Source organism: Anneissia japonica, unplaced genomic scaffold (genome assembly GCF_011630105.1).
Source record: "Anneissia japonica isolate Jap-2015-1 unplaced genomic scaffold, ASM1163010v1 scaffold288108_len519018_cov203, whole genome shotgun sequence".
NCBI lineage: Eukaryota > Metazoa > Echinodermata > Crinoidea > Comatulida > Comatulidae > Anneissia > Anneissia japonica.
Genome location: NW_022728501.1, coordinates 394370 through 419725, shown reverse-complemented (window position 1 = coordinate 419725; position 25356 = coordinate 394370). Strand labels below are relative to the sequence as shown.

Sequence of the window (25356 nt, the reverse complement as noted above, 5' to 3'; positions counted from 1 at the left end):
GTATTTCAATTAACTTATTCGTTATTTGTACTATTTTGTTAAATTATTTATTATATATAAGTTTAACAAATAGTACAAAAATGAAAAAAAAATATAATTGAAATAATTGAGTAAATAAACTGAAATACATCCCAAACAACAGTACCAAGAACGAATAATTTAAGTGAAATACGCCGCAATTAACGCACTACATTCACTGAGAGACGCGCTTGGCGTTCCATAGAAATGACCGGCGGCTCAACTTGTCGGCGGCTCAACCGGTCATAATCCCCTAGACCAGGCCTACCACCTACTCTTAACTAGGCTACGGCTAGAACTTCAGATGGAGTAGAGGAGGCCGAATACTGTCTGTACTCCAGCTACTTACCTAAGCCTACACGGAGTGTCCACTGGTACAGGGTTTTGGGCTGTGATAAAGCTTTAGTAGCCTAGTCTAGTAGGAAATCATTATGTAACTTAAGATTATCTGTGTGCCTACTAATAGGCCTAGATATATATTGGTCGTTGATTTTTATGGAATAATTGAAATAGAATATAATACATAACTGCAAAAAAATAAAGGAAACGCAAAAAAGAAAGAGAAAAATAACAGAACGAAAAAGAAGGAACAGAAAGAAAGAAAAGGAAAGGAGAGAAAAGTAATGGAAAGGATGGAAAGGAAGGGAAAGGAAGGGAAAGAAGGAAGAAAGGAGTGAAAAGAAAAAAAATGGAAGGGAAAGGAAATTTTGAACAGAATCATGGAAAAGAAAGTAAAGTAAAGAAAGCAAAAAGAAGGAAAGGAAAGAAAGAAGTAAAAAGAAAAAAATGGAAGAAAGAAAGGGAAAAAAGAAAATAAAAGGAAGGAAAGAAAAGAAGAAAAAATAAAAGAAAGGATGGAAAATGGAAAGTAAAGGAATTGAAAAAAGGAAAGAAATTAAAGGAGAAAAGTAAAAGAACTTCAGATAGAGTAGAGGAGGCCGAATACTGTCTGTACTCCAGCTACTTACCTAAGCCTACACGGAGTGTCCACTGGTACAGGGTTTTGGGCCGTGATAAAGCCTTAGTAGCCTAGGCCTAGTCTAACTCTAGTAGGAAGCCTAGGCTAGATTCGTCCTTTAAAAGAACGTCAAAATTCTCAGTAATTTTAAAATAGTCGGACTTAAAAGATTGACCATCACAAAATATATAATATTTTGAGAATTACCTGATATTCCTCTAATTGTGCTTCGGTAAAAACACTATGAGAACTACCCATTTTTTGTGGCTAGAAAAATCTTCTTTGTACAGCAGTATCTCTATGCGGATGTTGTCGTCCTTGTCGTCATGATGTTTGTACAGTAATAACAAAGATCGTATAGCGGCCAAACTCTCTCTATCTACGGCTCTGGATCTTTGGTAATAATGTATAATTCAATCAACCGAATCAAATACAGTAATTTGCATATCAAGTTATCAGACGCCCTCAAATCAAATTACAAAAATCAGTAAACATACACCACACCCTTTAATTTAGTTTTTAAATGAAGCAAAAAAATATTATATTTTAATAATGATTGATACAATCAGTTTACTTTGAATGGCTATTTGAAGATATCCTTAGATTGATTTTTCCCACAATGTACAATACAACGTAGTAATATATTGTAAAGCAAGAAATCAGCAGAGGAGTTGACTTTTTCCCTTCGTATTATATCCAGACTGTTGTTGCTGCTGTTCATAGTCTAAAATGACCATGACCTTTTAAATAAATGTTCTGAGCAATGATTTTATTGAATAAGTGATTGGACCCAGATTATTACTTTTTTTTGTAGTAATCCAGTCGGGTGGTTGATTTGTATGGAATAATTGAAAGGATCGGGGTCTTTTGGAGTAAGTATCATATGCCTATTATTTTGCCTTCACAATAAAAAAAACAGAAACACAAGCAGTAAATCTGCGAGGCAGGATTGCCAAAATATTATAAAATAAATAACAGTCAATGTGGCTCTCCACACAAAAAATCTAGACAACAAAGATGGATTACATAGACAAATACTGTATATAAGTAGGCCTATTCAATTAATATTTACATTTAAAAATCACATTGATATTAATTTTTAAAAAAATGGTCAAGGTATTTAGAATATAAAAAAGATTTAGGTTAAAAGATAAAAACAGTATACAAATAATTATATATAATACCTCATGATTGATCAATAAAATGCTTCTTGATGCCGTTTTTAAAATTTGTAAAATTGGTAAGTAATTTGTCACCGAGATTCACAGGCAGGTTCACGATATCTGACAAAAATATTGAAGACGCAAAAAATCATTATGTAACTTAAGATTATCAGTGTGCCTACTAATAGGCCTAGATATATATTGGTGGTTGATTTTTATGGAATAATTGAAATAGAATAAAATACATAACTGCAAAAAAATAAAGGAAACGAAAAAAAGAAAGAGAAAAATAACAGAACGAAAAAGAAGGAACAGAAAGAAAGAAAAGAAAAGGAGAGAAAAGTAATGGAAAGGATGGGAAGGAAGGGAAAGGAAGGGAAAGAAGAAAAAAAGAAAGGAGTGAAAAGAAAGAAAATGGAAGGGAAAGGAAATTTTGAACAGAATCATGGAAAAGAAATAAAGTAAAGAAAGTAAAAAGAAGGAAAGGAAAGAAAGAAGTAAAAAGAAAAAAATGGAAGAAAGAAAGGGAAAAAAGAAAATAAAAGGAAGGAAAGAAAAGAAGAAAAAATAAAAGAAAGGATGGAAAATGGAAAGTAAGGGAATTGAAAAAAGGAAAGAAATTAAAGGAGAAAAGTAAAAGAATAGAAAATGAATAGAAAGGGGAAAATATGTGAACTGAGAAGAAAAAGAAAAGAAAAATCAAGTAAAGTAAAGAAAGAAATTGATACCTCCATGGTTAAACAAAGGACTTTTTTAAGGAATCAATCGAGAAGAAGAATAATAAGTAGGCCTCAGCCCTATAAAACTCAGTTAGCACGGTATGAAAGCAAGCGGAGAGGACAGGATGCACACATTAAAATGTTTAAGCAGGAGATACTTTTATCATAAATTAAAATGTAAAGAGTAAATATTAATGGTATGAAGAGACACAACATCGAATACGACCTTTCGCATTATGGGATGGCCAAATATCCGGTTTCAAATCTTGGTTAAATAAAATAATAATAGGCCTAATAATAGGCCTAATAATAATAATAATAATAAAATAATAATAATAATAATAATAATAATAATAATAATAATAATAATAATAATAATTATACAGGCCTCCCCTAATTAATGACTCCTCCAATTAAAGACCACCTCCAATTAAAGACCAAGCTTTCTGTAGTCCCATAACAAAAACTGTCTTTTATCTTTATTCTAATCAGAGACCAAGCTACGGAAACCTCGGTCCCAAAAGTAGTCTTTAATTGGAGGGAGACCTGTAATAAAAATCAACATGGAGAAAGTAAATTTACTTTTTCATACTCCTTCCTTTCCGATTTAACCAGGCCTCATTCCAGAGAGACGAATCATAATTTTCCTGGTATTAATTTCATAAGTCTGCCTTTACAAAAGTGTTGATGGTTTGATAATGATTTATTTGACATATAAGGCTGATTAAAGAATTTGGCTTCTACAACACTAACATTCCTCGGGGGCATGCGTCTGGACCCCTAGGATAGTGTTATCTCGATCATCCCCACTTTCGCCCCCCCTCCCCCTCTTTTTTGCCATCTCTGGATCCGCCTCTGAACGATTCCAAGGCTCAGATATAAAGTCTGGTTATACTGTACAGTAATAATATATTCTGTTTTATTGAAACTCGAGTTTATTAAACTGCCCTCTATGTAATTGCGAAAAACTGGGTAAGTCAAAAATGGCTGCTCCTCGGAAGCCATGGGAAAGAGCAGGTGGCGGGACAAATAATCAGTTAATAGCAGGTTATTCACCCTTAGAAAGAGGGTACGTATGTTCAGAATATTTTGTGTTAATCCTGTGTCCTTAAATATTTTGAAATTTTAGTATTTTGAGGAAGAGATACATTTTTTAGAAGCTTTTGTAGCCTAATCTAGCCCTACCCTACGCTAGGGCCTAGCACTCTCTAGGCCTAGCGGATTAGAGTCATAGCGGCCGAGAGAGAAAGCGGCCGCGCTCAAAATGTATGGAACGCCAGTAGCGCTATACCGATTGATTGGGATACGGTACGGTATAGCGTTGATCAATAGTGTTCATATCGTACTCGTCAATTCTAGTATGTTTCACTCAGTTTTAATTGAATATTTTTTATTTATCGTAGTAGTCTTCTTGGCCCTGGTTAATTAAAGATCGATTTGTTTACAGATTGATTAATTTGATAATTGATTAAAACAGTATTAATATCTAACTCTGATGCCCATTGTCCAACATACATTTTATATAGTGCACGCTTGGCGCTCCATACAAATTGCTGCGTATCGACTCGCGGCCGCTTTCCCTAGCGATCATATTAGCTAATTGTTTGCTGTTGTAGTATTATTGTTTGGTGGCCTCTCCTGTGTTTAAGTGGGAGCAGGTCAAAACGGCAAAAAACCAAAATGTCAATTTAAACCAAAACGGCAAAAATATGTACCAAAACGGCAATAGACCAAAAAGGCAATGACAAGTACCAAAACGGCAATAGGCATAGACCAAAACGGCAAAGGAGCAAAAATCAATGCAGCAGTTTATCATTTTCTGAATCGTGTTTTGTTTTTTGTTATGTTTTGTTTGTTTTTTTTACACATCCATGACTAGGCCTATATTATATTAAAGTGTTATTTATTACTATTATTATTTTTCCCGTTTTTTAATTTCATGGCATAATATTGTTTAGCCTCATTTTATCTGTATTTTAAGGTTTTAATTATTTAAATGTTCACTGCTTTTATAGCAGTCTTTTTACTATTGAATTGTATTGTATGTTATTATTATTTTTATTATTATTATTATTATTATTATTATTATTAGTAGTAGTAGTAGTAGGCCTATTGTTATTATTATTATTATTATTATTATTATTATTACTATTATTATTATTATTATTAATGTTGTTGTAGTTGTTCTTTAAAGTGTTATTTATTATTATTATATTTTCTTTCGCGCATTTTTACCTTTATGACAAATTGTTTAGCCTTATTTTGTCTGTATTTTGAAGTTACAACTATTTAATTCCCCCAATCCTTTTACTATTGAATTTGTATGATATATTATTATTATTATTATTATTATTATTATTATTATTATCGTTATTATTATTATTATTAATGTTGTTCTCTATAGTGTTTTTTTTCCTTTTTGTTTACCCTCATTTTGTCTGTACAGTATTTCAAAGTTTTGATTATTTAAATGTTTACTGCTTTTACATTGTGATTCCCCAAATCTTTTTACTATTGAATATGCATTTTTACCTATTATTATTATTATTATTAGGCCTATTATTATTATTAGGCCTATTATTATTATTATTATTATTAGGCCTATTATTATTATTATTAAGTGTTGCCATTTTAGTTTATTGCCGTTTTGACTTATTGCCGTTTTGGTTGAAAAGTGTTGCCGTTTTGACTTATTGCCGTTCTAGTTGAAAAGTGTTGCCATTTTGGTTTTTTGCCGTTTTGCTCATTGCCGTTTTGACTTATTGCCGTTTTGGTTTTTTGCCATTCTGTCCAGAAACCGTTTAAGTAATGCGATATTGCTAGACCGGATCGGGCGTTACATTGGCGTAGTCGGCAGGATTATTGATTTGTTTTGGAACTTATTTGTATTCGTGAAATGTCGGACATCGAGGAACCCATTTCTCCGGGAACATGTACTGGCACAACGGCTAGCAGCAGCGTCGTGGCCCAGAGCCAACAACAGCAACAACAAATAATTTATTTTACAGTATGTAGTGCCACATTGAAATTAAGTTTTACTTTTTAAAGAAAACTTTCATAGACCATCCTTGCATCATTTTTTATTGTAATATTTGTCCTGCCTTGTGCGAATTTATCTGTTTTATACAATGTTTTGATGATGAGAAATAAACTGAACTGATGATATACCAAAATAAATATTGAATCAGAATGGTCTGTTAATTTTATATGAGTTGTACTATTTTTTTTGTTATACTGTATTAGTAACAGCAGTTAAAATAAAACCGAGGTAAATATGAGATTAACAGCACCTTAAAGTTCATGAATAAAGTGCGAAATCAAGAGGGGTTTTTAAAGGTTACGCCCATGAAACGTTACTTTCAATAAACTTTTAATTTAAAAAAAGGCATTTTAAGCAAACTATTGTTCATTCAGTAGCTAGGTAGTAGGACTACCTGAGGCCTAGTGGTACTTCTAAGAAGACAGTAAGTAAACCAAAAGGACAAAAGGGTCTATCAACCAATGTACTCTAGGGCCTAGCCCTCCTCTTATTTCTAGGCCTGGTAATTAATTATTATAAACCAGGTCATATTGGCATAAATTTTAGTTCTATGCTAAACAAAAAAAAAATGAGAAGTACTGTAGGCCTAGAGACCATTTCTCATAGGAGACTACCATTTTAACGCAGACTTAAAAAATGGCATTTTAAGCAAACTATTGTTCATTCAGTAGCTAGGTAGTAGGACCAACTGAGGCCTAGTGGTACTTCTAAGAAGACAGTAAGTAAACCAAAAGGACAAAAGAGTCTATCAACCAACGTAACCAAGTACTCTAGGGCCTAGCTCTCCTCTTATTTCTAGGCCTGGTAATTAATTATTATAAACCAGGTCATATTGGCATAAATTTTAGTTCTATGTTAAACAAAAAAAAAAAAAATGAGAAGTAGGCCTAGAGACCATTTCTCATAGGAGACTACCATTTTAACGTGTTCTTGCCAGCTGCTTTTTATGTATACTTTATGCGGTCGAGCGCCCCGAAGTTGGTCGGGTAATTGCTTTGCGAACCCGCCGCATTCCTCTATATTTTTTATCTCGCCCACCAATGCCATGAACTCTCATAGTAAGATATTTTAATTCATACCACAATTAATTAAATAAAAGCATTAATTAATCTGATTTAGTGAACTGATTACGAGATAAATAAAGTGCACCCTCTCAAGTGAGATTAGTGTTGTGCCTCGCACACACTGGTCGATTGAGTAGGCCTGATATACGTTTGTTTAATTGTCAAAATCTCATTTAGAATCATTTTTTAACAAGTTGGAAATAATTCCAATAAAATATTATATTTCACAAGTGTCAACTACCATCAGAAAATATGTCGGCCGTTGGTATGTCTGATAACAGAACTTAAATCGAGGTAAGGCTAAGCCTAGCTTTCTGTAGCAGTATTGCTAGACTGATGTTTCCGGCGCCTACTATATTTCTTCATCAATAGGTTAGACCTATTGCAAAATGAAACATAAACGAATTAATTCATGTTTAATTTTTGTGTGGAACACAAACAATCAAATTTGACTCTTATTTGGCATTTTTTTTCATTTTTAGGAATGCTTAAATTCAGTTAAATTATCAATTTCCTGTTATATTTATAAAGTTTTTTACATATATAAAAATCAGATTTTTCTTTAAAAATTAAATTTTTGCTGGGATTGTTGCTTTAACCTCAGTGCAACATTTCTTACTAAGGTAACCTTACCATTCATTATTAAATAGTCTCACTTCTATTCTGTATACTGTACTTTACCTTGTATTATGTTTATTCCTTCCAAGTCAGTGGTGTTAGCATTTTTCAAACATTGATCATTAACTTCTGTACCAAGAAAAATCAAAAGCTTCTTAATAAATCAACATACATTGCTAATTTGTCCATTTATTTATTGATTTTTCTCTAGATCTGCAGGCATGTCTCAGCGTGCTTCTGAGTTGCCACCATGCTGTACGCCTGGAGGAATGGATGTAAGAGCATCAGCTACTCCAAATCTCAGTAGAGTACCACCTCCCCTACCTCCCAGACCAAATCAAGTAGGAGGTTACACTCCCATGTCACGCTATGGTATGGGTGGATACGGCATGGGTGGATATGGCATGGGTGGATATTCCAGCAGCTTTTCTCCCTATAGTATGTACGGCTCAAGTGGCTTATATGGAAGCGGGGGAATGTATGGAATTGGAGGCATGTATGGCGGCACAAGGTTTGGCACAGAAAACATGGATAGTGGTTTTAATCAGTTTGTACAACAGGCAGAAGAGAATAGTCGTCCAGCATTCCAATCTATAGAGAGTATAGTGCAAGCATTTGCCTCAGTGAGTATGATGATGGAGTCAACATTTAATGCTGTCTACAGCTCATTTCGTGCAGTTCTTGGAGTCGCTGATCATTTCTCCAGGCTCAAGCAGCATCTTGTGAGAGTATTCACAGCATTTGCAATGTTTAGGACCATTCGGTATTTTCTAAAGAGACTATTAGTCATCCTAGGCCTGCGTCAGCCAGACCTGCCAGAGGATGTTTGGTCTGAAGCTCAAAGCAGTGCTGTATTGGAAGACATGGATCGAAACTTGAAATCTAAACCAGCTCCATCATGGCCTGTCTTCCTGTTTTTAGCTGTTGTCTGTGGAGGTCCATATCTAATATGGAAGTTGCTGTGTTCATATGATACTGAAGAGAAAGGTGATGTCCTATTTGTCAAATTTACTCTAGACCTATTCTGTTTTTTTATTGATGATAATAATAATAATGTTGTATTTATATAGCGCATATTGCACATTGCCCCTATGCGCTTTACAGAGAAATACAGTAATATAGGCCAACTGAGAAAAAGCAAATAACAATAAAATAGTAACAATAAAATAAAATAAAAATAATCATAATAACAATAACAATGAGACTAAACTACTCCTATTCCTTAAACTAATTAATGGTTGGCCGTTGACTCCGAGGAGCTCATCCGCCCTTTGTTCAGCTATTGGTTTTTCTTGCTGCTGGGTGACCATAAACACCCTCCCCTCAGCAGCCACTAAGACATTTGAGAGGGTTGTCAGTTTAGTTGCCGACGCTTCGACCGGATGGAGTTTAATGTCGTACCCAGGACGTCCCTAACTATTCAGAGAGTGTGGAGTGTCATCTCACTCGGCTGAGAGACAACTCAAGCAGCGAAGTGACACAAGGTCTTGCTGCCGTGTCATCTCATCAGCATAGCACATTTCCTCCAGTAAGACAGTAGGAGTCACTGTGACAAACAGGAATAGATCAAGTTCTTCCTATAAGGTAGAGGTTTAGTAATACTAAACCAGTGTGCAGGGGATTGATGGTGTTCTCCCCTGGCTAAAAGTATAATTTACAACGGCCTGGGTACTAAGCAGACCGAGGGCCGAGCACACAATACTGACATGTACCCCTCGACTAGATCATGCCAGCCAGCACTTTAACTTTTCGAACAGCAGGTAGCTTGGACACCTGCCGACGCGTTTGTTTACGATGCAGTGTGCCGTATACGGCACGCAACGGGGGGAACGAGCCCAGTACGCTACGCTATTGCTTGCGCAGGGGGAGCGTTTTTGCGTACAAAACACCAAACTTCAAGAAGGATGGCTAAATAATCCCTGCCAAGTTTAGTCTGGCTCCTCACCCCACAACCGTTCCGACATGGGTGTCCCTGCCAGTTAAATGCGCACTCTTCACGCACAACCGCCGGTATCGCCTGTGAGGCTCAAACAGAGCACGCAAGCTCTTCCACCACGTACAAGGTATTGGCAGGATGGGAAGAGAAGCTATGCTTAACTACTCTATGATTATGATGATTATGATTATGACGACAACAATGTTGATGTCATCATGGATATGGCAACTACATGGACTATGAAGATAATGATGATTGTGGACTGCCCAACGATGATTATGATGGTGATGATGTACAATGGTACGATGGTATGGATAATGAGATAATAATGATGATGGAGACGATGATTATGATAATTATGAATATAATGATACTGCACTGTTCAATCCTATTTTTTGTTGGTTATTTAATAAATTGGTTTCTACCAATGGCAATTCATCCCCTTTGCGAAATTACTGGTAAAATAACTTATCCCGAATCACATTCATTATTTCCACACATGTGCCAGATTTGGAAATAAAAACCCTATGTTTAAAAGAAGTGTCCCTCCATCTCCACATTTAAGCAGAATTGTTCATATCTTTTCATTTCCACTTTAGTTTATCTGGTATGTTTTATCTTTATACAGAAACTGTAGTGTATTAAGACATCAATACTACCTTTCCATAATGACAACAATACTTGTGTGAATAGTATAAATACCTAAAATGAGTATGATGATTCAACATTTACTACAGGTGTTGTTTCTTGGGCAAGTGGGGATGATGACCATGTAGTTGGGCGTGTGGAATTTGATTTTGAAGCTTCCAACCAACAGGAAGTCAGCATCAAGTCTGGAGACATGGTCAACCTAGCCCCCAAAGGTATGTCAATTAACTCTAGCGTTAGAATGATAATAGGATGGAAAATTTTACTTTTTGAGCGACCCAGTATTTCCTTGCACTGTACAGTAACTTTAAAATTATTAGAATCAGACTCAGAGCTAGAAAGAGTGCGTGACCAGTGGTCGGAGGCATATCGAATGTCCCGGAGGCATTTCCGGGGGAAAAATATATAAACCAGAAACAGATTTAAAAAGGAAATGTTTTTGCTGATTTACAAATATTTTACTACAAAATCATATTTGTCCTTTTATCAAAAACTTATATTTACTACTGATAATGCTTAAATATCTAGCACCAATTCCAATTTATATTATCAAAGGTGCTGAGTGTTATTACCCCTGGTCACTAGATACAGTAACATACATACATAAATGCAACCCTCTCTGCTTTCTGGGGAGTTCATCTACAGTAGTCATGTGGTTCTTGCTTAGTGCATGAAACTAGTACATTCAATGCCACAACATCCTACTAAGTAACCATTGATTATATACTTCCGGGTAGAGAGAGACAAATGTAGATAAAGTGCCTTGCCCAAAGACACAAGGTACTCAGCTAGAGTCTTGAACCCCTGACCTCAAGTTTGGGAGTCCAAGCCACAACTGATATGCCAACCGCTTCTACTGTAGTGTTGTATAAATATAATATTTATTGCCCAGGAACCACTGCCTCCTCAGGGTTCTTGTTTGATATTTACAATACATAAATATTGTGTAATTTTTAATGACATCTTTTGTGTAAACTTGTTCAATAATATCCATGTTTTTATGGTTTTAAAACTATCATTTTAGAAATACAACCAAAGGTTCGTGGTTGGCTATTAGCAAGTAAGGATGGTAAAGCTGTTGGTTTGGTTCCTGCAAATTATATAAAAGTTTTAGGCAAAAGAAGGGGGAGGAAGCATGTACAATTGGAACAACAGCAGATGCAGACAAGTCTTGATGTATCACAGTCAGCAGCAGTGGGAGGAATGCCACAAGCAGGAGAAGCCATTGATCTTCAGACTGATTTTCAATTTGATCAATCATTTACTGACCTGACACAGAATAATCAATTCTCCACTGCTGACATGAATCAACCCCAGCAGGGATGTTGCAAATCAAAGAATAACCAGAGTGGTGCTCTTACCCCACTTACAACAGACATTGAAAGAGTTAGCTCATCATGTGATAATAACGAACAAAGAACAGCAACAGATGTTGTGGTAACTGAAGCAGATGTATAGCAGAAGTAGATGTATAGAATATGATTCTATTGTTTAAATGCAAACCCAATCAAAAACATTTATTGAATTTAAGAGACAAACCATAGTACACCCCACATGTTTATGTGTGTGTGTGTGTTGAAGTGTGCCAGTATCATTATTAGGTTATGCTTGGCATTGCGCTCCAAAAGATGCTAGTTTTAGATTGTAAGAGATTGGAAGAAGTTGTAGGAATCTCTGTTAAATGAATTCTAGTGAGATTCTTGTCAATGTTTTATACAATACTCCTGGTTCTAGTAGTTTCTAGCCTATGGCTAGCAAAACCACCATGTGCTTTTGAAATCTACAAGTATAATCTTAGGGCTGCAGTAACATCAGACGCAATTTCAATCAGAAGCAAAAATGCAAGCAGCAGGCGTTCAGGTATTTTCAAGTTTGCTGCGAACTTGTAAAAGTTGTTTTATCCGATACAGTGTGGTGAATACTCTTTATCATTGCTATGATTACCTTGGACAGATACCTTCGATAATGAATCAATTTTTTCTTCAGAATCTCAAAGCTCTCATGCCAGCCCTTTAAAGCTTTTTGTGAAATCTTGTGATTTTCCTGATAATGCACTAGAATACAGAGCATATCACTTTGGCTACTCAATTTTGACCTATGAACTCTCACTGGCTAAAGTCATGGTCCCAGATTTTAAGGCAACCCCAGGATAATAATTGGCATCTTTTCCCAGGACAATCTTGGGGTCCTTTGTTATGCCACTGACGGTGTACAGTAGTGTGGCCATGGTGTGTTTGTGCACTCTCAAGCCAGCAACCCCTCCCAACTTCGGATTTAACAAGTGTACCTTCTTTTTTCCTTATGCTAATTAATTATGCTTTGTGCCAAAAATATGTGATTAAAAATAAAGGCCCAGCATATGGTGGTCTTGTATGTCTAACATGGTAACAATATAGTAACATGGGTTTGATTTACATTTTTTCTAAGAAAATTTAATTGCATCTGATGGCCAGTGTTTTGATATCCCCCTTTCATTGGAATCATGATTCTACATAGTTAATTTTTATAAAATGCTGTTTGAGTAAAAATTATATATGAGCATTAAAATGTATTCATAATTTCCTTTCTCCTATTAAAATGTGTTAAAAAAAATAATGGTAAAGACAATAATTATTTTTATTAATGTAATTAATGATAAAGGCGTAATTAATGAAAAAGGCAACACAACAATACTGTAGTTACTTTTCTTTCCATTATGCATCATGTTTGATTTGTGCTATGTAAATTAAAAATTAATTTTGATTTTAATGTTTGGTCTTCCTCATCGATATGTAAAAACATACTTTAATTTCTGAGAAGCAGGTCGATACTACCTCAAAGATTCAGAACCACACAACAATACATTGAGTATGAATGTTTATTCATACAATAAGCAGAAAGAAATCATATTAGGAAACATAATGTACCTTTCCCACCACACTCACAGATGTTTGTATACTTCTTGTGGAAACTTAGCAAAATTATATCCAAGGGGTGGCCTTAGTGGAACCTTCCGTTCAAGCGATCGATTCACAATAACTTCTGTTACATACAGTAGTACTGTATAGCCATGAAAAAAATCATATATAGTACTATGAAGGAAAGTAATGACCTGTGACATGCATTTAGTACATTACTTGATTGCATAAAATAAAAGTAAAGAAAAATACAATTTCCAAAAGGGTCATCCCAGCTCAAATCAGCTAGAAATTTAAAAGTGCCCTTGTGGCCCCTCTTGAAATTTTCCTTTAAAAAATTCTGGAAAATACGTTTTTATGTTATGACCTTTCGAAATTTAGGTATCATGCTGCCTTTTTCATTCCAGTAATGGCTCCTTTAACTTTGTATGGTTTTTACAAAGCTGGAATAACGAAGATAAAAAGTTGTAAATTGCTACATAGATATTTGGCCCCTCTTTCATGAAATACCATTAAAATTTGGGTAGCATATTTTATTAGAATGTTATATGCACCCCTAACTCCCACGAACCATTGTGCAAAAATAGATTTTTGCTATTTCGGAGGGCTGTATTATATTATGCTTTTAAGTAAGAAAGTTAAAATTAAACATTTAATGAATGTGCTTATATTACATACATAAAAGTAATGAAGGTATAATGGGGTTCTGGATATAAGGTCACAAATACCAACTTGTTAATTTCGAAAGATCACAACTTAAAACCACTTGGAAACACTAATTTTGGATTCATTCTTTTGACATAGAAGGGTATATTTGGAATTTTTTAAAGGAAAATCCAAGGGGGGTCACAGGGGCATGGTTGTTGATTTGAGCCAGAATGACCCAAAAGTAATCAATACTAATATGAATGATGTATGGTAACCACATATACCAACTGCTTATACAGATTAATTTCAATGGCTCTGAACATTGTCAAGTAAGAATCAGAACTACAAACTGAAATACACTAAATATAAACGTCTATATATTTTTATTGTTCAATATAATTAACGAGTATCAGCCTTCCAATGATGCAAATTTTTGCACTTCTGATGAAATTGAAATATTAAGGAGTTTCAGATTGTAGAAACTAGATTTATTGGGTCATATTAATGTGGCACTTACATATTACATATATTTAATGATTAAATATCTAATATGAAGGTATAAAGATTATTAGGTGTGTGCTTATACCAGGGGATTAGCCTGGTCTAGAGTGTAGACCGCCCTTAACTTCAGCCTAAGACATTTTCAGGCAGGCAACATTAAACCCATCGCCACGATGTCTATTCACAAGCCCTAATAATGTCTGTTTTTTGTGCATGCTTCTGGATGATTCAAGTTCATACAGCGTGCACAGGTTAAAAATGAGGCCCTCGTCAAGGTACTTCTCGGGGTCTCTGTGTACAAGGTTTTCTAGTGATGCCAAAGCTTCCCTTAGTTTTCCCATATACAGCTGACACACAGATAAATTATTGACGGCCTATGAAGAAAAAAACAAGATGTTTTTAAAAATTGGAAATAATATGAATAATTATACAGTATTAATTTCAAAAGGTTTGCACCACCATCATGCTTCTTTTGGTGATAGGTGAACCAATTGGGTGCTTTTCGAGTTTGAGAAATTGTTAAAACTTCTTTATAAAGAAGGGGGTGGGGGTCCAAGATTTCTTGGAAATACATTTTTAGTTAGAACGTTGGTGAGCCTATCAAGCCATGACAGCCATCTTGACAATAATGCAGCTATTTCAATGAAAGAATAATGTTCAGGAGGAAGTGTCATGCATGTTTAGTGAGATACTATATCAACGATATGCCTATAAATATACTTTTAATTTTTGGCAAAATTACATTTATGGAGGCTTTGGTACTTGAGCACAAGACCTAGACCTTGCATGTGTGAGACTTAGTAGGTCTGGTAATAAGTCTGTGCTGTTCCTCTGTTGTATAAAACAGAATCAAAACACAATGTAAACTGATAATGTATTTCTTCTGTGTAGGTTTCAAATTAATATTTGATTAAACACCATCAGATCATAAAATTATAAATTTTAATTTCAGTAGATAATTTTAGACAGTGTATCTCTGATAACTACTTAGCGCAAAAAGCAAAATGCCAATTACGTACTATATGATTAGTAGGATCCTTGTTCACAACCTCAGAGAATAGTTTATATGCCTCAGGGTACGAATGCTGAGATAGACGCAGTAAAGCCCTGCAAGAAAAAGAAAACATTTTATGTATTTATCTGTTCCATGTAATTGAACTCCATACTTGATTAGGTGTTATATACGTGTAAAAAATTACTGATGTTCACCATGTAGATATAAATTTATGAATCCCTACAATATTGAATAAAGCTTGGTTTCCTTAAATTCGCTACACTGTCGCTACAGTGTTTTTAGTGCAATTGTTGTACTGCGTAGCGATCCCAGACTCAATCGCGAAGGCTCCCTGATTCGATCAACCAATTGGCATCACGGAAAGCTGTCGGTGATAGTTTATAGCAATTGTATGGCATAGAAACTTAAAGCTCTGTCAAATTTTCTTTGACAAAAAGCTGTTGTAAGCCCATAGTCATGATGTGCCTATATATGTTCATGATGCGATGTCATCATGACCAAATTTAGGTATGTCACATGTTTTTTGTCAAATCAAATTTGAGTCTGGCCAGAGCTTAAGGTCTCTGAACACTAGCAAGTTATCAGTGAAACATACCTATGATGTGCCCATAAAAAGGCCATGGTATCATATGGCTTAGGACCATGGCACTCAAAGGCAAGCAACCTAAGCCACAAAGCTACAGCTCCACCATTCACTCACCTGTTCATTAATACTTTAACACTTTCTTTATTTCGCTTCATGCAACGACTCTCTAATTCCTGAAATATTCTTTGTGCAGACTTCAGATCACCCAGCTGAAAATTAGAATGAACCATAATAATAGTAACAAACATTTAGGGATAATAAAAATTAACAATACGACTAATTATAACGCCTTGTTACCTGTAAATGTATACGTCCAATACCAGACAGAAGTTCTTCATCATTGTCTTCATCTTTGTCAAGAAGGGACTCAAATATTGAAGCTGCTTTATTGAAGTCCTGAAATGTATACACTATCAATAATTTTCAACTTCATGAACAACTAAACAATAATAATCAACATACTGTAATATTTAATTGGCAATTACAGAGAATGTGGAAAACTTGAGGGTGTGCTTTCTGAAATTCTGTCTTTATCCAAGATTATTCACTTCACTTGTTGCTGGAATTTCTTGGACATCAGCCCATTCTCCCGCACTCCAGTGACTAACAAAAATCTCCAGAAAACAAACCTATCATGGAAATTCAGGATGTTTGCATGTATTATTTCTGTATTGTTGTTTTCCTGAAATTAGCTGGCAATGGATTTAGGGAATTCAAACCTAGAACCCTAGGATGGAATGCAAGTATCTACACCATTAAGCTCCTCTCTACATCTCTATGTGTTGCTGTGAAAATATATTAAAATAGAGAACCCACCTTCATTGCTAAAAGACAGTTTCCAATTGAATATAAAATTCTCTTATCTCTTGACTTCCATAGTTGAATAGAAGCTAAAGGAATAAAATATTACAAATGTTGTTTTTTTTTTTTTCATTTTAAAAAATATTGATGCTTATACATACTGTACGTAAAAAACCTGATCAACTTGCATTGTTTCTACTGACTAAAGAAAAAAGGCAGTGGCTGTTGTTATTTCCTAATTCAATCCATACACTCACTATTACATGGGGTGACAAAATAGGACTACCATGAATTGGTTGCAATAATACCTTTTCTACTGTCATCTTTTAATTGTACATGACTGCCATCTTCAGCTAAGTCCTGTTGCAGGTTCAACAAAATCTGATAATAAATTAATGATAATATGTTAATTAAATAGAGAAATAAATTAATAAACCTCTCATATATTATAATAATATAGGAATATTAAGCCTAATTACTGACCTTCAAACTTCAAAAAAATAATATACCCCTTGACCAAAGGGAGTGGTTGTTGGAGACCCATTCGAAAATTTCAGGAACCATTACTGTCCTGCTGTACAAAGCAATCACCACAAAAGTAGAGACCAGGTGTATGCACAATAATGATGATGTCATTAATAATTATAATATTCCTGTAAAACTGTTCTAATTGATAATAAATGAAGCACAATGGATGTACACTTACTACGAACAGTTTTACAGCTAATAAGCAAACTAGATTAAACTATTTGAATAATTATAATATTGTTTTTATACTTGGAAGAATTTCATCTAGTCTTTAGTTGAAAAATATATAGCTTAAAGAGTTTGGAAACTTGCATGACAGTTTTGGTTGCTAACAGCTAAAAATATTGTTTTGTAGTACTGAAGGTGTACCAAATCACACTACTAATAACAAAAAAAAGCCATCTGCTATTGAAACAGTGTGCTGGCATGATTCTCAGGAAATTACCTTTTCACAAACCCCTTTGATCTTGTAAAGTTGGTCCATTGACTCTTGATGCTTTCCACAATACTGAAGAAGTTCTGTCACAAGGACACGGAGTGAGAATGGCACCATAGATCCTGTAGGAAGATAAACAAAGTACTGAGAAATCATAGACATGTGACTCCTGTTAATTTAGATTTTCAGGGTGCACTGTGTTTCGTAGCAAGTTAGTAGATCATGTAGCTTTTATTACGTTTTGTACAACATGCTATTCGGTACCAGTAGTTGTCGTAAGGACGTGAACAATTAACACTATTTTAACTGATTTATTGAATAATTTATTGGAACACATTTTTACAGACATGACACACACAAAATACAGTTGTGGGTAAAAATTGAAACACTGAGTATGCAACTGCAGAAGCTGAATATGATGTCATTAATACAACAACTTATACGATAAGGAATATAAAATACAGACAAGATGATGTCAAAAATAATTATTTTGTGTACATATCAATACGAGAATTTATCACTTCTCTCACTCACTCACAAAAAAACCAATACAATAGCAGACAAAAACTCCCTACTCAACCTACACACATTCCCATTCACTATGATGATCTCGTACATACCAAAGGCATTCAAAAAGCTATGTTTTATGTTTACCTTTTCTTCCAGGATAAATATCCGGATAGAATTCAAAGTAAAGATCTGGGCTTTCAAAATCCCCAAATACTTTTGATTCAGTTTCGGCAATACTGTACTCACGAAATTATTTGCGAACGATTTTATTATTTATTTTGTAATCGAGCTAGCATAGGCCAGGGCCTAGGCTAGCTAGGCTAGCAAGGAAATATACCTGTCTCTTATACACATCTAGATGTGTATAAGAGACAGATATAAAATACAGACAAGATGATGTCAAAAATAATTATTTTGTGTACATATAATACGAGAATTTATCAATTCTCTCACTCACTCACAAAAAAACCAATACAATAGCAGACAAAAACTCCCTACTCAACCTACACACATTCCCATTCACTATGATGATCTCGTACATACCAAAGGCATTCAAAAAGCTATGTTTTATGTTTACCTTTTCTTCCAGGATAAATATCCGGATAGAATTCAAAGTAAAGATCTGGGCTTTCAAAATCCCCAAATACTTTTGATTCAGTTTCGGCAATACTGTACTCACGAAGTTTCATCAGCAATGCTATTCGTGTTAGCCATAACTGGGGGATGAAAGATTTGTAAAGTAAACAATAAATAAGTAATCATTACTGTTCAGTATGGGCATTCCATATAATAGGAATTTTACGATGCCTGATCTTGATAGTTCATGAGCAATATGAACACATCTGTCAGGTCCTTGAAATTATTTTGCACACCCTTTATCTTTTTTTCCCCTTTAATCTATTTTTCATTTTTAGAAAAGTACAAAGAGGCTAGCAATACTGGTACTGTAGTATGCCATATAACTATAATATACCTGTCCAAGATGAGGAATCCCCAATAATAATAATGGCGACGACAACAACGAGATGATGATGATGATGAAAGTCAGTTGTCACACCAGCAAGAAAGATGGTGTACCTGTGTACATACAGTATTACTGTATATACATATTCCTCTTGTCAACACTTTTGATAAGAATTTGCCTGAAGCTTCTGGACACAGAGGTATTGTCCAATGAACAGGCTACAATGAACAGATTGAACCATTTATAGCAATGCCATCTAAGCCCTCCAATTTCCTTAACAAAAACTTACCTGTAAAGATTGAGGTGATTGCTTACTTGGTAGTCCCACTTGGCCAATACCTTGCCCATGATTGGCTAGAAGCTGCGCTGAAAGGTCAACAGCTGCCCTCAAACAACCTTTATCCTGAAGGCAATACAATAATTATTAAAAACAAAAAAACAAAAACAAAAACCAGATAAGAATATTGTGGAAGTAGAAGCAGCAGTAACGGTATACAAATAAAAACCAATGAAATTTAGGACTTACCAACAACTGTTTAATGCCAAATTCATCCTTGGACACTTGATCCAAAGCAAGAGTACACCTTTTAGTGCCTTCTACTTCACCCATGTAGCGGACTACTAATTCAAGAAAAGGATCTTTCTACAAAAGATGAAAACAAATTTATATTGTTAAGAAGGAATTATAGAGAATAAAATAATATTTTTTGATGTATAATCAGAAAAGATAATTAATTTATCATCACTATTACAGTACCAGTAATTGTTATACTACAATAATAATTGTTACCATAATTATTTTTTATCATCATAACAACAATACTATTAAATTCATTATAAAACAATACTATTATCATCAATTATTTCACTTACCAGTGACACTAAACTGACCCCAGGCATGGTCAACTGATTCTTATCAATGAACTCTGACCCTTGAGGCGATGTCATTCGTGAAATAAGAACTTGTCTAGTTTTCTCTGTTGGTATCCAAGCATTATGACGACGATCACTATCACCACCACTCAAGGCAGCTGTAAAAATGTCATCCTGATCGCCAGCAGTCTTTTGCAAGAATGGGATCTGAGTCGTTTGTGGACTTTGAAAGAGATTCTGCTGCTGTTGTTCTGAAGAAGGTTCTGGTTTAAGTTCTTTGACTTCTGGAATGATTGGATCAACTTCTTGGGTAATGGCACTTGGATCAGGACTACCCTCTTCAGGACTGGACAAGTCAATCTGGAAGGAATGATCCTTGTCAACAGCAAGGTCTTCTTCTTTATTATTCCCAAATAATGCTTTATATGTGGCAGTATCTTGAGCATTACATGCATCGCCAGTCTCCTCAGGCAGAAGTGATTGCAGTGGTGTTTCAGTAGACTCCACAGTTAAAGAACTTGGAGGAGTTGAATACTCATAGGACATAAAGGAATCAAAAAAGTTTTTCCCTTCTGTGTCACTACTTTTTATGTCTTCTTTAAAGAAGTTGCTGACACTTGGTTGGCGGGGTATCACGCCTTCTGTATCCCCTTCACCAGTGAACATTCTTCCAGCACCTCCCATAGTTTGCATCCATGTCATCTGACTCTCTGGACTACCAACAGGCTGTGACTGAAATCCTTCTTCAGTCCCCACTTTGATTTCAATTGGGGGTGGTTTAGCGGGTTTTGATGGTTCTGCTTCTTCACCGGGGCTTTCATCGGACAACGGAATGTTCTCTGTTTCTGGAGAATTCACTTCATCTAAACTCCTTGTGCTTGGATCTTCAGATGTCACTTCATCTACACTGATTATGTTCACTGCAATTTTTTGCTTACTTGCATGACCGCCATCACTTTCTTCTGGTGAAGCATCAACTTCACCCTCTGGTGATGGCTCATCTAATGGTACATCTTCACTATCATCGTTTCCATGAGCATCAGCTTCTTCTAGAGTCAACAATTCATCAGTAAGATCTGCACTTTCTCTGATTTCAGATTCCATGACTACTAGAAGAAGAAAGTAATTACTTATCAAATAACAAACAAAAAAAGAAAGATTTTGTACAACATTGTCATTACAAACAACAACTTCATAACGACTGCTCCTTTTTGTTACGTTACGGCCATTTGTAAGATTGCTAGATATAAAAAAAAAAACCACCAGAAAAGAAAGTACACAGCATAATTCACGCAATCATTGATCTAAAATTCTGCCTGTATACTGCCATATAGGCACTGGCTGTGTGACACCTGTCTTACATGTATATATGAATTCCTAAAAAAAATAAAAATAAAATAGCCACAGTAAATTTGAATAATAAAATATCTATTAATATTATTATTTTGTTATTACTAATTATTATTTGAATATGTTATAACAAGTATGGTACCTACCCTAGGACTCCACGCCTAGGCTAGATAGATAGGCTAGCGATGGCCTAGGCCCTAGGCCTAGCCTAGGTAGGCCTTTTCATGAGGAACGAGAGCTAGGCCTAGGCCGCCACCTAGGCTAGCATAATAATTTTCACATACCTATTTCTATTATTATATCAACACATTTGAAATCAGATCATTTAAAAAATCGTTTGTTTAGTATAGGCCTGCACAATGTCAACATACGCCTAGCTAGAACCCTACTCACTGCGGAGCAAAGAACTTAAATAGCAGAAGAATGAGCTGCTCCACGTATTTGCATTAAAATCGATGGAACATTCGCCCTCCTGCGGTTGCAGTAAAATTTGAACATTTTACTAAGTGGAGAAACTAAAGGAAACAAGAACAAGAACAAGGAGCAGCGCCTTTATTATTTTTATATAGCGCCGCCGCGCGGTTGGCGATTTTTTTTCCGTACGAAACATTTACATGGAACTCCACTCGGGCCGTCTCGACTGCAATCGACCCGAAAATCTCATATTGCCGAATTGAGGAGGTCAAAAGGTCATCAATAGATAAACGTTTACAAAACAACTTCTGAGAGAACGTCGCTGTCTAATTTTTAAATATACATTGATGTTACCATGCTAATACTAATGGGTCATTTAAAATGACATATGATACGGTACTTGATTGTGCTGCACGAGTAATGAAAAGTGTTATTTTAAAGCCCCATTCCCGGCAAAATTTCACTAAAAATGACTTTTTTTTAGAAAATATGCATTTGCATTACTCCAATTATTATAAATCATGGAAAAATATTGGCATGAATTTTAGTTTTACGCAAAAGAATAAAAAAAATGAGAAATACAGACTATTTCTCATAAAATATTACCATTTTACAAAAGTTTGGGCGCTCGACATTTTTCATTTCTCTGGGATCGAGGACATGCGACACGCCAAAAATAGCCTAGGAGGAGGATGAAGCGCCGAGAAAGGATAACCGATTTTTTTGCTTCAAGGCCAGCAACGAAGAAATCACGAAATTTAAGAAGTTAGAAAATTCACCCTTGTTTTCACCACATGCTCATGATACTGCCTGGCGGCGGGACCGGTGTACTTTTTCGGGCTAGGCCTAGGTCTAGCGTTGCTAGGTAGGGTAGGGTCGTAGCCTATATATGAGGCCTATTATTTGCGAACGATTTTATTATTTATTTTGTAATCGAGCTAGCCAGGGCCTAGGCTAGCTAGGCTAGCAAGGAAATATACTTGGTAATGTTTTCACGTTTCGTCAGAATTAACTGACATTATTCATAATAATATATTTATTATTTTTTCTCAATATATCTCATTTAAACCAAGACAGCTCTTAAATTATTGTTTATTTTCACTGTGCTAAGTTTTTTTACACTGGTTCTTAAACATTGTGCGAGATGCGAAGTACAAAAAGTAATCTCATTAGAGAGGGCGCACTTTATTGACTGTATAAAGTATACATAAAAGCGAGAGTATTCCAGTGGATGCGATCTACAACCTCTGAATTTGTTTGGCGGACCCCTGGACTCCACACCCAGAACCCCCCCCCCCCCGTGCTGCACGAGTAATGAAAAGTGTTATTTTAATTTCAGTTACATACTTTGACAATTTTTATTTTTTAGTTAGGTCTGGGTTTTGCATAATTACCTAGGCCTACTAACTACGTTTTCTGGGGAAACAGGGAGTCTGGGGGAAAGCAGAGAGAGAGTAAGGAAATTAAAGCGCGTTTCTCGGGCGTTTCTTCATTAAATGAAACAGGGTGACAGTTATTTCCAAATTAAGAGAAGAGCTGAGAATAGGCAGCTCTAAAATACTGGATGCCATAAGACCTGCGAAAATGGCAGAGCACCAATGAATGTATAGTTATTAATATTAGGCATAGTAATCTGCAGGTTCTTGAATACATGGCTAGACCAATTATTATTTATTATTATTATTATTATTATTATTATTATTATTATTATTATTATTATTATTATTATTATTATTATTATTATTATATTATTATTATTATTATTATTAATTATTATGTTAGTAAAACCAACTTGTAGGCCTACCGTAAGTGGAACTTCGACAATGGAGGAATTAGATAACAATTAAAAAATCTACGTTAAGGATAAATAACACAAAAGTTATTCCCCTTGGGCTAGTTATTAATTATAGTCCTAGTAAATAGTATTACAAGGCTTAGGCCAAGGTAATTAATGCTGAAATTATTATATTATTATTATTATTATTATTATTATTATTATTATTATTATTATTATTATTATTATTATTATTATTATTTAACATGAATTGTACATTACAAGGATAGTTTGGCCAAGTTCAATAACGCCGGAATGGTTTATTCCTATGCACTCTATTTTTTATTTTATGCTTAAATTTTTTCCATTTTTTTCCCCCAAAAATTTTAATCAGCGTCTGTATGTGAAGCGTGACTGTTGGTATCAGCCTAGGACCCTAGGGACCTAGGCCTAGTATAGGAGGGGCCTAGGTAGGACGAACTCATAGTCTGTAATTAGGCCTCATAGTTTATCCTCTTTCTCTCTAGCCTTTGGACTGTACAGATCTACACTTTATAAAAGGGGGTACTAGCTGTTGTTGTTGTTGTTGATATTATACTAACATGTAATAACATCCAAGAAGGTCACAGTTATGTTACACACGTACATCCCATAAATCCGTAAGATATCTCAGGCCTACAGTAGGTAAACATAGAAAGAGCAATAATAGTAAAACTCGAGCGTCACGACATTGCAAAGTGTCTGCTCTTGTTCCTCGTATCAAACTCAGCCGAGTCAATCCGAGATGGCGCGAGTGAAGTCTCATGCAAATGTTTCGTACGGAAAAAAAAATCGCGCGCGGTTGCAGTAAAATCGCTTTACGTGTACCCACAATGCCTTTTGAACGGATGTTCCACTATATTGGGAAGCTGCTCTATCTTCTGCTATTTATCTTTGCTGCGAGTGCCGACGACTCTTCTCTTCTCGTCATCTTACCAAAGATTGAAGACCGCCACCAGCGATCAACATAATCAATACCCATAGAGCTATTAAACAATTCTTATTATATCTCTATGTCAATACCGTAAATCCTATCACCATCACAACAATAACATCGGAAGCAGGTCGACTCGGCCCCATGTCAACTGAATGGCTCGTGCACTATAAAGAACCCAGTACATCTTTCGAGACGAGCAGGGGATACCCCGGTGTACTGGAACAGACAGCCCCTGTGGTGGACGACGAGAGTTGCTGGTACCGGGTTACCAGGTAGCACAGACACGAAGGGACCCATAAGCTTTGTCTGCACTATCAAATTTCATTAAAAAAAAACCATCACATAAAATGTGATGGAACATAGAGTTGAACACGTTCAACTTTTTTGTTTAAGCCCCCCGCCGGACAGAGCTCGTCGGGCAGTCAGACCATAAAACATATAAAAAGGCCCACACCAAGCCAACACATGTTTGTCACAATCTGAGAGTGCCATTTTCGAGCATCCATAGGTTGATATTCTTTTAAAAAAATCTCATTTGGGAGGGGAAATCCCCCTCTCAACCCCTTCCCCCAGCTCGATCCTGCGAGCTCAAGTCCCCTGTCGGACAACTTAGCCCCCCCCCCCACCGAGAAAACATATCCTAGAGCTGCCACTGGGTGGCGTTAGCATTTGCCCGACAGGCGGGGGGGGGGGGCGATTCTTCGGACGGGGGGTCAGATTTCCCCGACGAAAGCAAAGTGGGTGTGGTCAAGCTTCGATTAAAAGGTTTCCAATGGTCCGGGGGGCGGGGGCGAAGCCAGCAACATTTTTGACAATTTAGGGGTTTCAAAGGCTTTTTAGAGTTAGAAAATACATAGATTTTTTTTCTCCCCGAAGAATTGTGCCTTTTCGCAGCCCCCCCCCCCCCCCCCCCCCCCGC

General features: G+C 35.6%; 3 protein-coding genes across 4 annotated transcripts in view; 1 reads left to right on the top strand and 2 right to left on the bottom strand.

Moving 5' to 3' along the window:
• Positions 1–1367, bottom strand: part of LOC117114205 (calcium and integrin-binding protein 1-like) — a 6478-nt gene extending 5111 nt beyond the window's left edge. Inside the window, exon 1 of the mRNA XM_033257798.1 lies at positions 1184–1367. Within this exon, the coding sequence (XP_033113689.1) occupies positions 1184–1234 (51 nt within the window). The 5' untranslated portion in view covers positions 1235–1367. The remainder of the gene's footprint in view (positions 1–1183) is intronic.
• Positions 1368–3804: 2437 nt separating this feature from the next.
• On the top strand, positions 3805–12912 carry LOC117114186 (peroxisomal membrane protein PEX13-like). Of its 2 annotated transcripts, XM_033257763.1 has the most exons (5): positions 3849–3927; positions 5653–5865; positions 7792–8567; positions 10254–10379; positions 11189–12912. In XM_033257763.1, exons 3-5 carry the CDS (start codon positions 7802–7804, stop codon positions 11620–11622), a joined length of 1326 nt encoding a protein of 441 aa, XP_033113654.1. In that variant the 5' UTR covers positions 3849–3927; positions 5653–5865; positions 7792–7801; the 3' UTR covers positions 11623–12912. The 2 variants fall into 2 exon arrangements, with proteins under 2 accessions (XP_033113653.1, XP_033113654.1); XM_033257762.1 differs by lacking the exon at positions 5653–5865 and having other exon boundaries at positions 3805–3927.
• Positions 12913–13532: 620 nt separating this feature from the next.
• On the bottom strand, positions 13533–21719 carry LOC117114184 (trafficking protein particle complex subunit 12-like). The gene is made up of 12 exons (XM_033257761.1): positions 21667–21719; positions 19924–21032; positions 19577–19693; positions 19340–19453; positions 18664–18802; positions 17586–17698; positions 16921–16993; positions 16628–16701; positions 16109–16207; positions 15926–16020; positions 15230–15317; positions 13533–14584 (listed from the first exon to the last, which is right to left on the bottom strand). Exons 2-12 carry the CDS (start codon positions 21025–21027, stop codon positions 14342–14344), a joined length of 2259 nt encoding a protein of 752 aa, XP_033113652.1. The 5' UTR covers positions 21028–21032; positions 21667–21719; the 3' UTR covers positions 13533–14341.
• Positions 21720–25356: the final 3637 nt, after the last annotated feature.

What these genes read in the sequence shown, in the direction of transcription:
- LOC117114186 (XM_033257762.1), top strand. Translation starts at nt 3,842, where the DNA reads ATGGCTGCTCCTCGGAAGCCATGGGAAAGAGCAGGTGGCGGGACAAAT. An exon ending in TATTCACCCTTAGAAAGAGG is followed by an intron (nt 3,928 to 7,791) that starts GTACGTATGTTC and finishes ATTTTTCTCTAG; the next exon opens with ATCTGCAGGCATGTCTCAGC. An exon ending in GGTCAACCTAGCCCCCAAAG is followed by an intron (nt 10,380 to 11,188) that starts GTATGTCAATTA and finishes CTATCATTTTAG; the next exon opens with AAATACAACCAAAGGTTCGT.
- LOC117114184 (XM_033257761.1), bottom strand. Translation starts at nt 21,027, where the DNA reads ATGGAATCTGAAATCAGAGAAAGTGCAGATCTTACTGATGAATTGTTG. An exon ending in ACTGTCTTTTAGCAATGAAG is followed by an intron (nt 16,208 to 16,627) that starts GTGGGTTCTCTA and finishes TATACATTTCAG; the next exon opens with GACTTCAATAAAGCAGCTTC. An exon ending in GTTAAAGTATTAATGAACAG is followed by an intron (nt 15,318 to 15,925) that starts GTGAGTGAATGG and finishes TTTTTCTTGCAG; the next exon opens with GGCTTTACTGCGTCTATCTC.